This window comes from Hemiscyllium ocellatum, chromosome 25, assembly GCF_020745735.1.
Source record: "Hemiscyllium ocellatum isolate sHemOce1 chromosome 25, sHemOce1.pat.X.cur, whole genome shotgun sequence".
Lineage (NCBI taxonomy): Eukaryota > Metazoa > Chordata > Chondrichthyes > Orectolobiformes > Hemiscylliidae > Hemiscyllium > Hemiscyllium ocellatum.
Window position 1 is genome coordinate 55,345,734 of NC_083425.1, and position 16,303 is coordinate 55,362,036.

Consider the following 16,303-nt stretch of genomic DNA (forward strand, 5'->3'; position numbering starts at 1 on the left):
ATGGGGAACCTTGTCGAACGCCTTACTGAAGTCCAGATAGATCACGTCTACCGCTCTGCCCTCATCAATCTTCTTTGTTACTTCTTCAAAAAACTCAATCAAGTTTGTGAGACATGATTTCCCATGCGCAAAGCCATGTTGACTATCCCTAATCAATCCTTGCCTTTCCAAATACATATTCATCCTGTCCCTCAGGATTCCCTCCAACAATCTGCCCACTACCGACATCAGGCTCACTGGTCTATAGTTCCCTAGCTTGTCCTTACCACCTTTCTTAAATAGTGGCACCGCGTTTGCCAACCTCCAGTCTTCTGGCACCTCACCTGCAACTATCAATGATACATATATCTCAGTAAGAGGCCCAGCAATCACTTTCCTAGCTTCCCACAAAGTTCTAGGGTACACGCATTAGTGAAACACTTGTCTCCAGCTCAGTATTCCCCATCATCCCCATCTACAGTTCACAACTACCTTCATATCCCAGATTCCCCAATCCAATACTCCCTAACTTCTGTAGATGCCACATTTCACTGAATAATCTATGCCAATCCAACAATGTTACTTTCCCCTAACCGTTAACCTACACACCCCAATCTCATCACCAGTCCATCATTCTTTCAGTGCCAATCCATATTCCCTTCTCTAAGCAGTCTCCAACCTGATACCCTCTCCATTTACTCTATACATGAAGGACCTCCCACTATCCCACCACAGGTCAATTGTATCTGCCTTGACTATTCAGCCTGAAACTCAATGATGATTCTGGTGTCTGTGATTTGGCTGCTAGATGGGTCTGTAACTTACTGTCTGATGGATTCTTGGTGCCTAATACCAATTGTGATTCATGGTACAGGATTTTCAAAGATGTGAAGAAGGCTGCTCGAAAGCATGAACAGGACGATTTTCTGGGAAATGTGATCATTAAATTACAGGTGAGACAGTATGGGTGGACTTTAACTGAGAGTGGACCCAGCCCCTTGAACCTGCTCCACTATTCAGTAGGATCAAGGCGCTTCACACATGAGTCTTCATCAGATGTTTATACCAAGTGGCTGATGCCTGACCTGATTGTCCTGTGTCCATACCAGCACATGCTGAATCAGACCTACTAGATCCAATCAGAGTGTTTCAGGAAACACAGTAAACACTGATAACAAAACCCCAGAACCCTCTGGTCTAGACACAGAGTGCAGCCTTTTAACACTGCAGAGAATTATACAAACCAGTGCAGAGTGGTTTCTATCACACCTTTCATGACCACTGGATAACTTAAAGTGCTCTAAAGCCAATGAAATGCAGATGTACTGATGAAAAGATGATTTCCAACAGGTATTATTTTGATAGTGATATTTTCAGACGAGAGACTTTCAGTCTATTTGACCACTCAATCCGCAGTTTTGCATCTCATTTGTTAGTAAGAAGCTGTCTAATTCCTTCTTGAAATATATTCAAATGTCTTGTTTCATCAGCTGAGTCTAAATTAATCAGTTATTGTTTATTGATGCTGTTTTTTGAGGATTGAATGTCTCAGCCCAAACACCAGAACTGACAGGAGAGGATTGAATAAGATGTATAGTTTGTGTGACAGTTATGGATTCAATGTTTTGTTTGTTCTCTCTTATGTTTTACTGTTGTATTTGACAGGATCTGCCATATACTCCTGAAGATAAATGGTATTCTCTAGGACCTTGTACTGAGACATATCCTGATCGTGGGAAATGCCATCTCCAGCTAAAACTTATCCATGAAGAGGTAGAGATAGTATAGATCATGCCATATACAAACGCAGTATGCTATTGAGTAAAAGAGAGCATTAAACTAAATGCTACAAGAGGTTCTCATCCTCTGTTGTTTTCGTGAAGTGAATTTAGTGGAGGCTGATTCTCACACTATGTGTAATTTACTGAAGAATCTAACAGAAGGAGGATTTATACACAATGTTTCTGTTCACAGAGGGATACCTCACTGAGCAAACAAGAGCCAGTGTTCCGCATCCATCGCAATCTGCTGCAACAATTTGTACAGTATGATCGACTGCAGAAGCAGGTACACATATTTGTGATGAAGGGTGAGATGGTGCATGGCTGGCAATGGAACAAGTAGGAGTGAGCATGTGGGTAATTTCGGAGAGAGAGTTGAATGGGGGTCATTGTAGAGTTGGCCTAGCAGCTGGTATTGTATTATTGCTCAGATCTCAGAATGGCATGATATCTTTAAAGCAGTTAGATAGCATCATCACTTGTGATGATTTTGAACAAAGGGTCTCCATTTTACTCTCTGGACAATCAACTAGTCTATTAGAAGCCAGTGAGCAGCTGGCCAACCAGCTAGGCAGTCAGTTAACTAAATATCTCATGTAAGTAAGACCTAAGTAAGCACATAACCCAGACTACCAACGCAAGTCATATTAGTCAACATAGTTAGTCGTGAATAAACTTTCAGTTATCTGTCTCAAGAAGACCTAAATTTCTGTGGTATATGCTATGTGGCCTAACATATAGAAAATATATAACGTTAGTGTGTGTGTACTGGAATGGTGTGTGCAAAGAGCAGGAAAAGACAAAACTAAAAGCTGAATGGAACACGCCTGGCACAGCTGCCTGGTAAAATGTGGACCACTGATGTGAAACAGATGTTGGATCCATTACTGAATGGATTGAAACATTTATCAGGCATCTGCCTTGAACAATTATATATGATTACCTGACATTGGGCATCTGTCTAATGCTGCTAGGGCATGAGACATAATCCTGTGAACCTGGTGGTTTTTACCTCATTAAACATACAAAAGGGGCTGGATTTTTTCAGGCCAGCTGATGAACCTGATTAATCCTCCTGAGAAGCCCCAAACAGTCTCTATCCCAAGCTGCTGTTGGGCACTCATTCCTTTATGGGACTAAGTCTGACGAGCAAGGTCTGCCAATTGATCAGAGGATCAACAGCCCTTTATGCTCAGCAGTGCCCCCGAGAGGGGTGGTCACTGCTGGGACTGCACCAACCAGAACAGGCAGCATGGAAAGTGGAGTCAGGGGTTTCTGGTACCAATCAACAAGGTCACAGTGGTGATGTGCATGGTTGGTTAGTATGGTGTTGAGAAGGTTCCCAAAGATGTGGCCGCTGCTACATGGGAACACTTTCGAGACCACATAATACCTGAATACAGCCCTCTGACAACCCATCTCAACTCTGAGTTTGCAGGGAGGCTGCCAGGATTCACAAGGCATCCTCCCCACGATGTGGAGCCTGTCCACTGCTAGTAAAAAGCCAGCATTGAAAGGAATAGGTCTTCAGGCACAGTTTCACTCCATTCCCAGAGTGGCCAGAATGTCATGTCAGTGGGGCAGTCCAGCCCCAAATCCTCTTTTAACCCTTCTTCCCAATTTTCCAACTACTCAGTCTCCAGCCCATTCCAACCCATAAATTAATTCAAAAGTTAGCCCACGGAGTCTAAATTCACCTGCAGAATATTAACACTGATAAACATAATGGAAAAATCTTTCGTGAGATTGACACACATCATAAACAGAATTTCTGCCGCAATTCTTCCATTTTTCTGATTTTTAGATTAAATTTAATCCTTTTGCCAAAGTGAACAATTGCGCTTTTAATTCAGGTTGTGTAGATGAAGATTTGTCACTCTGTGTAAAGACACATCAGCACACTACTAATCTTCACAGATATCCCTGAATATTCTTTCTATGCAGAGTCCAGCTTATCCTTATTCATATGAACATCCTGACCCCATACCCATACCATTCCTGGAGGAGAATAGCCTACTGCTAAATGGGTATAGATCTAGAGAAGAAAATCGGGTAAAAGAGACAATACCCAGTTCACACAGACAGGGCTGTTGTGGGAAAATGCAAATCTTCATCCTGTCTCAGAATGGACGCTTGAGGTGATGGTTCCATCCTGAGGGTGAGAAATGAAAGGCAGATTGGGACATTTGCTGTTCTATTTGGAAGGCTACCTGGGGTTACTCAGGGTCAACACTAGAGGCCAAATTGGAAAGAGGGCCCTATTAGGAGTATAGAAATGAAATGTATTACAAAATTCATCCCAGTTCTGAAAAATTGAATTTCCATCAGCGATTGGCTTGATGTGACTGTTCACTGTTTACTTTGTAGGCTGAGGTTATCCAAGGGGAAATGGAACTCAGTACATCAGCCATCACCATCTTGTCACTTCATGCTACACAGAATGACCTCTCACCCTTCCACCAAGATCTGGCGTGAGTATCTGATTGCGATTACTACGGAAAAGATGGAGCAACTAGTTTGTCCTGAGTAACACATCACTGTCTAAACTTCCAATTTTAAGTTTATATTCCTAACAAAATATCCATAGTCTTTACAGAATTTCTCTGAAAATTGCACTAATATATTTACTATGGGACATAACACAAGGGGTAGCACTCATGAGACACAAAGTGCTCTTGTTTGGATCAAACTTTAGCTGAGGGCCCTCGCAAAAAGAGTCTACTGAAAGATCAGAGAGTGCTTCCAGCATCCTGACTCAAAACCTACCTTACAATTAACAATCACTAAAACAGAGTAAAAAATTAAAACATATTACAACTTTAAAATACTGAAATGTTACCTACTGCTGACAGAAAGAACTTGTCACTGCATTTCAACAAGCATTTCGTTGGTTATGAAGAGCTATGGGATTTCCAGAGGTGACAAAAGTAGCAGTTAAATATATGTCTTTCTTCTATATTGTACAGATAGGGACATTTATCCTAAGCGTTTATCTAGTATGCCTCCAAGGCACGCTAAGCTTCCTTCTATCAGCCCTCGGTTATGACCTTTTGGATTTCCTTTTGTACCCTGACCCTAGTGTATTGGCTTGTTCATTACAGGAAGTGGTTGGCCTATAGCAAACTGTACCGCCATGTGGAAGTCAGCTTCATCTCCTTGCTCCAACATCTCACCAGCATTGAATACCAGTGGGGATTGGCACAGGTCACACTGCAGCAAGAGGCCGTATGTATGAACTGCAAGCTGTGGGGTCTTCAAGGGGGACACACAGAGACTGTAAATCAGGGATACAGACCAAGATTGTGAACTGGATGGGGTGGGGGTAGCGGTTGTACACACAGAGGCTATAAATCAAAGGATACAGTCGGAGAGTGTGAACCAGGAGACACACAGAGACTGCAAATTGGGGACACATCTGGAAATGTGAACTGGGAGGACCCACTGAGAGTATAAATCAGACGTTTGGAGGGGGATGGGGGTGGGGTTGTACAGTCCAAGAATGTGAACAAGGAACATACAAAAACTGTTAATGGGGAGATCATTATTCATTAGGAAAGATGCGTCCCTGAGAGCGTGCAGGTGTGGTGTTCTGGAATATTTCTACCGAAAAGGGACTTTAACCACAGGTTAGGGTAGAGAAACTGGGCTTCTCCTTACAGCCAAGAAGATTGAGGGATACAGGATTACATCAGGTTTAGCTAAGGTAGATGAAGAAAAGTTGTTGTCATAAGCTGTTGGTGCAAGGTCAAGAAGGGTGGAGTCAAGATTTAAGATTTGGCAAAATATATAGGGGGAATATAAGGATAAACATTGTTATGCAGTACTTGGTAATAATCTGGAACTGTAGAGAGTGATGAAAGCACTAACATGATTATCTGAAAAGACACATGATGGATAAAGTTGCAGGGCTACAGAGTGACAATGGGGAGATGGCACTCACTGGATTGCGCTACAGAAACCTGACATAGAATTATCAAATAATCAGAGAATCTGTACAGTGTGGAAACAGGCCCTTTGGCCCAACAAGTCCACACCGACCCTCCAAAGAGTTTCCCATCCAGACCTATTTCCCTACCCTATTACTCTATATTTACCCCTAACCTACACACCCCTGAACACTATGGGCAATTTGGCATAGCCAATTCACTTAACGTGCACATCTTTGGATAGGCTGCATGGGCCAAAAGGCCATCTTCTGTAGTTGAAATGATCTATGAATCTAGACTATCCTTTCTGCATTAACTAGAGTTGGAAAACCTGAGCGCGAGATTCTAACCTTAAGAGTCACGCATGAGAAGTCAGAAACCGTAGAAACTATAGCACTTGGTTGTGAGAATGTTCAGAGACTTCACTCTGTATCTAAATCTAAATCCATGTTGTACCTGTCCTGGGAGAGTTTGATGGAGATAGTGTTGAGAGAGCATTGCTTTCAATTTAAAAGAGTAGAGGGAGTTTTATTCTGTATTTAATCCTGTGCTGTCTCAGACTTGGTAATGTGTGAAGGGTTGAGAGAATTTTGCTTTCAGTTTAAAAGAATAAAGGAAGCTTTATTTTCAGTTTAAAAGAGTAGAGGGACCTTTATTCTGTATCTAAGCCCATGCTGTGCTTGTCCTGCAAGTGTTTGGTGAGGTCAGTCTAGAGAGAGCTTCACTCTGTGTCGACCCACATGCTGCCCTTGCACTGGGATTTTCTTATGGGTGGTGTAGAGGCAGCTTTATTTGCAGGTGAAAATATTAGAGGCCCTCTGGATTTAAGGAAACTTTATTCTATCTAACCCCGTGCTGTCTCTGTCCTCGGATTGTATCATGAGGATATGAAGGGTGTTCATGTGAAGGGTGTTTAAGAGAGTAGAGAATGCTCTATTCCATTTTTACCCCCATCCTGCACATGTGCTGAATGTGTTTTATGAGGACAATGTAGAAGGAGAGTTATTTTGTATATAACCCCAAGCTGTCAATCCTGTTAGTGTTTAGTGAGAGTAGTGTGGAGGCTGTTGTAATTATAGTTAAAAGATTAGAGCAAGTTTTACTCTGTATCTAACCCCATGCGTTACCAGTCCTAGTAAGAGTTGATGGGGACAGTTCTGTGGGAATCTTTACTTTTGGTTTGCAAGAGTTTGCTTTAATACTGTGAAGATCCAGTCCTGGGACTGTTTTGATTGGGTCAATGTGGTGGGAGTTTAATTTCAGTTCAAAAAAGAATAGATGAAGCTGAAAAAAGTAGAGAGAGCTTTACTCTGTATGTGCCCCAATGCTGTCCCTGTCCTAATAGAGAGGAACTTTACTCTCAGTTTAAAAGAGTAGAGGAAGCATATCTTTCAATTTAAAAGGGTTGTGAGACTCCTACTAGTGTCCAACCCTGTGTTATTTCTGACCTTGGAGTGATTGAGGGGCCCAGTGTGGAGGGAGTTTTAATTTCAGTTTAAATGAGTAGAGGTTGCTTTACTCAGTATCCAATATGCTGTCCCTGTCCTGGGGTTGTTTGATGGATACGTTGTTGAGGTATCTTTAATTGCAATTTTAAATAGCAAAGAAGCTTTACTTTCAATTTAAAAGATTAGAGAGAGCTTACACTGTATCAAATGCGTGCTGTCCCTATCCTGGGAGTATTGATGGGGACAGTGTAGAGGGAGCTTCACTCTGTACCTAACCCTGTGCTGTAGCTGTCCTGTTGTTACTGACACTGATTTTTGAAATATTGATTTGCATGATACTTCTGTGTTAAAGTGACTGACCATGAGTGTTAAAAATAATGAAGAAAAAGTAACTTTCCTGCAGATTTGACAGTTATCTCCTAAACATGATTGAAGGTGGTAGATTACAGTCAATCGAATATCATGAATGGTGTTGTGTGTTTGACTGTTGTTTAACAAATGTTGTGGTGACCAGTAAATTAAATGCTGAATTCCAATTTCCTAACAGCAAGATGAACTAGCTGAGTCTTTCAAGTCATTCCTGGATTATGGAATTTCTCTTATCCAGAAGTACAGGGATGTCTTTCCAATGTTTGACAACAAGTCTACAGAACGCCAACAATCTCTGCTCAGGTTAGTTATTTCCAACTGTTGTTCTGCACTGTGGTCCCCTGTCACAGGAGAGCACGTCCATTCCCAGACCCCACATGCTGTATCACTGACCATTCCCAAGCCCCACACGCTGTCACACTGACCATTCCCAAATCTCTTCACTTTAACAATGACCACAATGTTTAGTGGAGATGTACTGGGGACGCAGGTAACCGCTCTGAAGTTCTGGAAACAAAATTATGCGGATCACTGTGTATATCTGCCGGTAATCTCAGGACATCAAACTTGGCAGCATTTATAACATGTTCATTTGTATGGAGGTAGTGCAAGCAAACCTAATGGACTGGAAACCTACAGCAGGGTGAAGCACATATAGGTTATGGAGAAGATTCATGTCAATGCCTAAAGCAGTAATTATATTCTGAGTGGAACAAGGGTGTGTTACTGTGAAGAGTAGCAGAATTTGTAGGTAATAGTTCAGAGAACATGAAAGGCTATAAAATAGATGATGGAATTCTCAGCTTTATCAGAAAGTGTAGAATATGAGAACCAAAAGGTAGTAAGAAGCCAAAAGAAAACCTCATTGAGACCACAATGCAGTTTTGAGTCTCACACAACAGGAAGATATTAAGCTAAGAGAGAGAGGACAGCACGACCTCAGTAGGATGCTGTCCATTAGGAGGAAACATAAGTGCAAAGAAAGATTCAAATGTTGTGGAAGCTGGTTCAGTGTCAAGGATTTTCCATGTGTAAGTAAAGGGTAACTTGGTGACGGGATACCAGCCCGTGTGGAGCTATTTCAAGAATGTCTTTACCTAACATCATCCTGGTGAATGTTCTTTCATGTTTTTCATTCTCTGGCTTTGCCTCTCCCTCAGGCATTGCTCTCTTGAGTCCTGGAGTTCTTCTGGTTTTTGCTTCACACCCGAACTCATTCTATTATCCTGCACTCCATCTAATGGCAGAAGCTGCAGCATGTTGGTCATCCCAGCTATTAGTTGCACTGACCAACATCTGCCACTAGGCAGAGCCTGGTCAGGGTAAACATACAGTGGAGTGTGGTGAGTGTATGTCCTATTGTTGTGGATCTGTTCGCCGAGCTGGGAATTTGTGTTGCAGATGTTTCATCCCCTGTCTAGGTGACATCCTCAGTGCTTGGGAGCCTCCTGTGAAGTGCTTCTGTGATCTTTCCTCCGGCATTTGTAGTGGTTTGAATCTGCCGCTTCCGGTTGTCAGTTCCAGCTGTCCGTTGCGGTGGCCGGTATATTGGACTTGAATAAACCTAGTTAATTCAAGTCAAAAATGTAGGAGAGCCAATTCCAATGCTTCCTTAAGTGACAGACAGCAGAGTTTGCTTACTGTAACACATGCACACAACACAAGTAATAAAATTAAAAAGTAGATGGGGGGGGGGAAGGAGGTTGTCTATGCAGACAGGGCAGTTGCAGATTAAAATTTTTAAGAGTGAACGCTGAGTCCCAACAGTTTCACTGTTGTCATCCTTCCTCGGGAGTGGCGAAGCCTGCAATTTGTTGCTTTTTGAAAGAGGTTGAAAGCAAGAGGGAGTGAAAGATTGTCAGCTGTTATCAATCCATGTTGTTATCTCAGGCCTCTCTTACTCAAAGGCTGCTGTTGATAACCATTCCTTTATGGATACTGGCATCTGTGTCATTGTTTCATTCCAAGCTGGAAGGTTGTAGGTAACTTTACATCCCTCAATATATGCATCCATGTCCGAATGAAACAAGAGATGCAAATTTCTTGATGCCTCATTGAGTTTCAGTGCCTCTTGGATAAACTGATCATTCTGAAGCAGCTGGCTTCATGTATTATTTTTGGGTATGTCAGGATATCACAGCAGTCATTTTAAGTCAACAGTGTACATGGAAATCTCAGGTATTAAAATCAAAAATGACATGTGAGTATTGATAATCCATTTTCAGTAGTGTTGTAATTATTATTTAAGTATTAATTTTATATTTGGTAATATATTTTAATTTGCAAGTCATTTCTGCTAAAAATGCACAATGCTGCACATCTGTGGTACAGTATTTCAATGTATATTTTTCTGAGTGAGGAATGTCTGAAGGAATCTAACTTTAGCTTTAGCATTGATTCCTGGGAACCCATGATTCGCTCAAAATCATTTTGCATTGAGTCACAACTTTCAGAAATGCAACTACAACTTTAAGTGAGGACTTACTGTAACAGGGCATTATGTTAAGAATGTTTAAAATGAAGAAAGGCTTGGCTAGTGTGGCTAGAAGCAATCTGTTTCTATTTATTTTTTATTAGGAGTTATCATAGATTCAAGATTCAAAGTAAGGGTTAGAACAGAGAGCAGGAGAAACATTATTCCAAGGCTAATGATTGAGGTTGAAATTGGGCCTACATTGAAGAACAGATTAGAGGTGTTTTGATTAAAAGGTTAATGGAGCAAAGTAGTGATCATGGTAACTGGGATATCTGCAACAATGGCAGTTCCGGTATATTCAGGCAGATGGGCTGGGATTATGTTCAACATGGACTAGTTGGACCGAAGGGTCTGTTTCTATGGTGTATGACTGGATGTGTTGGCCAACCTAATGACCTGGTGAGATACTTTCTTCAACTACTGCAGTCTTTGTGATGAAGACACACTCACAATGTTATTAGGAATAGAGTTCCAGAATTTTAATCCAGCAACAGTGAAAGAACATTCATGTAGTCCCAAATTACCATGGTGAATGATAGGAATAGACAATCTGCATTGTCTAATATTCTTGTTCATGAGATATATACTTCTGAGTTTCTTTCACAAAATCTGTCCTTCCATCACAGGGTCCTGGTGCAGATCTGCAAGATGAAGGCTTTTCTGAAACTCTGCCCTTCAGTTCCAGATCTCCATGACAGAGTTGTGGAAGCGATTAAGGTACAGTTCACCCCAAAACAATAACTGTAACTTTTAATAATAGACATGATTTTGTGCAAAAACAGTACTTGATTCACAGTAATCCTAAAAGCTGCTCCTGGGCGTATGACTACGTCTTTATAAGTATTCTTGGCAATTACATTGTGTGGTGAAGGGAAGTTTGATTCGGTTACGAATATGAGGTTGGATTGTGGAGTGCCTGGGAGACTGGATTGTAATGTAAATGATAAATTGGATTGACTGGGAGTTTGGATTGTATAGTAATTGTGAGATTGAATCATTCATGAATCAGAGATTGGATTGTCTATTGAATGAAAGATTGAATTGTGAGATTAGATTGTACTGTGACTGGGAAATTGGATTGTGTATTGAATGAGACAGAATTGTTTGGTATTTGAGCGACAAGATTGTAATGTGACGGGGAGATTGTGCAGTGATTGCAGGATTGAATATATTGTGATTGGGCAATTGGATTGTGTTGTGAACGGGAGATTAGATTGTTGGGAGGTTAAATTATGATGGGAGTGTGAATTGTTCAATGAATCAGAGTTTTGATTGTGTAGTTAATGGGAAATTGGTTGCTATCATGACTAGGAGAAAATGAGGACTGCAGATTGCTGGAGATCAGAGTGTGGTGCTGGAAAAGCACAGCAGGTCAGACAGCATCCAAGGAGCAGGAGAATCGACGTTTCGGGCATAAGCCCTAAGGCTTGTGGGTCAGGGCTGAGAGATAAATGGGAGGGGAGTGGGGTTGGGGGGAGATAACTGGGAAAACGATAGGTGGATGAAGGTGAGGGAGAAGGTGATAGATCAGAGGAGGCAGTGATGGAGGGTCTGGAGGGCAGAGCCGAGTTGAAGACTTGGGAACTGAGATAATGTGGAGGGAAGGGGAAATGAGGAAGCTGTTGAAATCCACATTTATCCCATGTGGTTGCAGGGTCCCAAGGCGTTCCTCCTCCAGGCATTGAGTGGTAACGGTTTGGCGATAGAGGAGGCCCAGGACCTGCATGTCTTTGATGGAGTGGGAGGGGAAGTTGAAGTGTTCAGCCACAGGACGGTGGGGTTAGTGTGGGGTGTGGGTGTCCCAGAGATGTTCTCTGAAATGATCCGCAAGAAGGTGTTCTGTCTCCCCGATGTAGAGGAGCCAAAACGGATGCAGTAGATGACATTTGTAGAGGTACAGGTGAATTTCTGACAGATGTGGAAGGATCCCTTGGGGCCTTGGACTGAGGTGAGGGGAGTGGTGTGGGCGCAGGTTTTGCACTTCCTGTGGTAGCAGGGAAAGGTGCCAAAAGTGGGCTGGTAGGGGGTATGGACCTAATAAGAGAGTTGCAGAGGGAATGGTCTTTTTGAAATGCTGATAGGTGTGGGGAGGGAAATATATCTCTGGTGGTAGGGTCCGTTTGGAGGTGGGAGTGGTGGAGGATGATGTGTTGTATGTGGAGTTTGGTGAGGTGGAAGGTGAGGATCAGTGGGGTTCTGTCCTTGTTGCGTTGGGAGGGATGGAGTTCAAGGGCAGTGGTGCATGAAGTGGAGGAGATACGCTGGAGGGCTGGTGTCATGACCGGGAGGTTGCACTGTATATTGGCTCAGGAATGTATCACGAATGTGAAATTAGACTGTGAGATTGGATTGTATGTTTTGAACATTCTGTTATGAATATCCCTTTTTTTCTCCACTACAGAGTGGCACCAGGGACTGGTATCAAGTCCATAAACAATTACTGGAACCCATGATAAAGGTACAATAGTTACTGAATTATAAAGAATCTGTTCATTGAAAATTACATTGGCACAGTAGGAAGGAATGACCTAAATTCAGGAAATCAGGATCAGAAGCAGTGTGAGTAGAGATGAGGAATGATAAAGGCAAGAGGATATTTGTTAGAGTTGTGTACAAGCCTCCCAACAGTAACTGAAAATGTGTTGTTGGAAAAGCGCAGCAGGTCAGGCAGCATCTAAGGAGCAGGAGAATCGACGTTTCAGGCATGAGCCCTTCTTCAGGAATCCCAACAGTAACTACAGAGGACAAGGAAGAAATAAACAGGTAACAGGTTTGGTAATTATCATTGTGATTTCAAGCCCACACATCTAGTGTAAAAAAATAAGATGAGAAAAGAATAGTGTAGATAATGGATTCATTGAATGTTTTTGGGATAATTTCTTAGACCAGAATGTTATGGTACTAACCATCAAGCAGGCTATGTTAGAACTTGTTTGAACAATGATACGAGTTTAATTTCTCACCCTATAATGAAAGTACCGAGGTGCAGCAACTGTAATACTTTTGAATTTTACATACAGCTTAAAGGGAGAGAAGTGGGTCCAAGACTACTACTTTTACATTTAAACAGGAGCAATTAGGAAGGCTTAAATGCAGAGCTAGTAAAAGTGAACTGGCAATTTAGGTTAAAAGGTAGTTCAATAGAGATGCTGCGGCAAACATTTAAGGGGACATTTTAGACAGCACAGAATAGATACATTCCAACAAATAATATAAATTTTAAGGGATGGACCTGCCATCTGTTATTATCTAAAAAACGTCAAACTTCAGAGAAGTACAATTGCGCAAAAATGGATGGCAGGTCAAAAAATTGGACAAAACATTTTTAAAAAACCAAAGAATTACAACAAGATTAACGAGGAGGGAAAAATTGGAGTACAAGAGAAAGATAACCAAAAATATAAAAACAAATAGGAAAAGTTTCTTCAGATATATTTTAAAAATATATATTGGTCCTGTAGAAAATGAGTCTGGGGAATTAGGTAGTGGAAGATAAAGGGATTGGAGATTAATTGAACAGATATTTTGTCAGTTTTCACTTGAGATGATACAAGTAGCATCCCATAAGAAACTAAATGAGGAATTGTGAAAGGGAAGGAGGAACTCAGGAAAAATTACAAGTTGCAAGTGGTACTAAGTAAATTGTTGGAACTGCAAGTTGGTAAGTCCCCAGGTCCTAGAATCATAGAATCCCGACAGTGTGGAAGTAGGCCATTTGGCTCATTGCTTCCTCAGCAATCCTCTGAGGAACCTCTCACCCAGATCCACCCTCTACCCTATCCCTGTAACTCTGCATTTACCATGGCTAATCCACCCAGCCTACACATTCCTATCCACTATGGACAATTTAACATTGCCAATCCACCTAACCTTGAATTGTGGGAAGGAACCAGAGGACGCCCACAGAGGCCCGGGGAGAATATACAAACTCCACACAGGCAGTCACCCGAAGATGGAATCATACTTGGTTCCTGGAGCAATGAGGCAGCAATGCTAACTGCTGAGCCACTGTGCTGCCCCAAGTCCTGATGGATTTCACCCTAAGGACTTAAAAGAAATAGCCAGCGAGATAGTTAATTGATTGGTTTTAATTTTCCAAAACTCATTAGACTTGGGGAAAGTTGCTTTAGATTGAAAAATATCTAAATTCCTTTATTCAAAAAGGGAGAGAGACAGAAAGCAGGAAACTACAGGTAAGTTAGCTTAACATCTATTGTACGGAAGATGTTAGAAGCGATTATTAATGATATTATAGCAGGGCACTTATATAAAAATTCAAGATATCCAATGTGATTCTGTCAAAAGGAAATCATTTAAACTGCTTTATCGGAGTTCTCTGAAGATGTCATGTGTCCTGTGGATAAAGAGAAACCAGTGGGTATATTGTGTTTAGATTTCTAGAAGGCATTTTATAAGGTGGCACATCAATAGGATATTGCAGAAGTTAAATGCTCATAGTTTAGTGGGTAACAGATTATCATGGATAGAAGGTTGGCTGGCTAACAGAGAAGCAGAGAAAGGAATAAATGGGTCTTTTTTTCAGGCTGGCAAGATGTCATAAGTTGTGTGCCACAGGAGTTGGTATTGGGGCCTCAACTCTTTACAATTTACAGAAATGATTTGGATGAAGAGATCAAAGGTATGATAGCTAAATTTGCTATCATAATGGCACAAAGAGAGGTAAAGTGAGTTGTGAAGAAGATATAAAGAGCCTACAAAATGAGCTAGACAGGTTAAGTGAGTGGGCAAAGATCTGACAAATGGAATACCAAGTGGGAGAATAGGAATTTGTCAATTTTGGCAGAAAGAATAAAAATGAAGCAGATTATCTAAATGGTGAGACATTGCAGAGCTCAGATGCAGAGAGATCTGGGTGTCCACATGCATGAATCATAGCAGGTTAGTGTGCAGGTACAGCAAATAATCAGGAGAGCTACTGTTACATTTTACTGCAAGTGTGGGGATGTTATGCTCAGTTACAGAAAGCATTGGTGACACCACATCTAGAGTACTGTGTCAAGTTCTGGTCACTGTGCTTACAGTAGGATGTTGTGGTGTTGGAAACAGTTTAGGGAATTTGTAGAATCATACAGCACAGAAGAGGTCCTTCAGCCCATTGGGGCTCTAAATTACTCTAAATCTATATTTGAACCATTATCTACCACTTAGGCTATAGCTTTGAAAATTACGACACTTCAAGTGTTTATTCACTGTATCATAGAATGCCTATAATGTGGAAACAGGCCAATTGGCCCAACAAGTCCACACAGACCCTTTGAAGAGTATCCCACCCAGACCCATTCCCCTACCTAATTACTTTACATTTCCCCTGACTATTGCACCTAACCCAAACAACCCTGAACACTATGGACAATTTACCATGGTCAATTCACCTAATCTGCACATCTTTGAACTGCGAGAGGAAACCCCATGCAGACACAGGGAGATTGTGTAAACTCCACACAGTCACCCGAGGCTAGAATTGAACCCAGGTCCATGGTGCTGTGAGGTAGCAGTGCTAACCACTGAGCTACCATGTTCATGTACTTTTCACAGACTTTGAGATTTCCCATCTCAACAACCCTCCCTGTGCATTCCAGATTCCCACCCATCATCTAGGTGATTTTCCTCAAATCCCCTCTAAACCTCCTGACTTTTTACCTCAAAATTATGTCCCCTTGTATTGACTCTTTAACTAAGGGGATTGGCTGCTTCCTATCCACACTGTCCATTCCCATCAGAATTTTATACACTTTCTCAGCTTTCTCTGCTCTAAGAAAAGCAACCCAAGTTTATCCAGCTTCTGTTCATAGATTACCTGGGATGGAGCAATTTACCTCCTGGTGAATCAAATCCCCATCCTGTCCAGTGCAGCCACATCCTTCCTATAGTGTGGGACCAGAACTACTGTAGGTAAGGCCTAACAAAAGTCCTGTGCAGCTCCAATGTAATTTCCTGCTCTCATAATCTGTGCCATAGACTCAGAAGGCACATACGCACTAGCTTTATTTGAAAGCACAGGCTTTCAGAGCACTTCTCCTTCATCAGGTGAAGTCACCCGAAGGACTAACGCTCCAAAATGCCAGAACTGATAAAGGCAAGTTTCCTGTATTATTTTTCATCTACCCTCTTAACTTGTCCTGTCACCTTCAGGAATCTGTGAACAGTACCCCAGGAACCTGTGAACAGTACCCCAGGATCCTGTGAACAGTACCCCAGGAACCTGTGAACAGTACCCCAGGAACCTGTGAACAGTACCCCAGGATCCTGTGAACAGTACCCCAGGAACCTGTGAACAGTACCCCAGGAACCTGTGAACAGTAC

The 16,303-nt window shown here is 41.8% G+C and overlaps 1 protein-coding gene across 4 annotated transcripts in view; it reads left to right on the forward strand.

The window, feature by feature from the left end:
* unc13d (unc-13 homolog D (C. elegans)) overlaps nucleotides 1-16,303 on the forward strand; it is a 169,320-nt gene that overhangs the window by 69,406 nt on the left and 83,611 nt on the right. For all 4 annotated transcript variants that reach the window (XM_060844631.1, XM_060844633.1, XM_060844632.1 and 1 more), the window contains 8 exons: nucleotides 854-932; nucleotides 1,645-1,752; nucleotides 1,954-2,046; nucleotides 4,128-4,231; nucleotides 4,862-4,985; nucleotides 7,682-7,806; nucleotides 10,606-10,696; nucleotides 12,381-12,437. In XM_060844631.1, coding sequence (XP_060700614.1) covers nucleotides 854-932; nucleotides 1,645-1,752; nucleotides 1,954-2,046; nucleotides 4,128-4,231; nucleotides 4,862-4,985; nucleotides 7,682-7,806; nucleotides 10,606-10,696; nucleotides 12,381-12,437 — 781 coding nt within the window. The remainder of the gene's footprint in view (nucleotides 1-853; nucleotides 933-1,644; nucleotides 1,753-1,953; nucleotides 2,047-4,127; nucleotides 4,232-4,861; nucleotides 4,986-7,681; nucleotides 7,807-10,605; nucleotides 10,697-12,380; nucleotides 12,438-16,303) is intronic.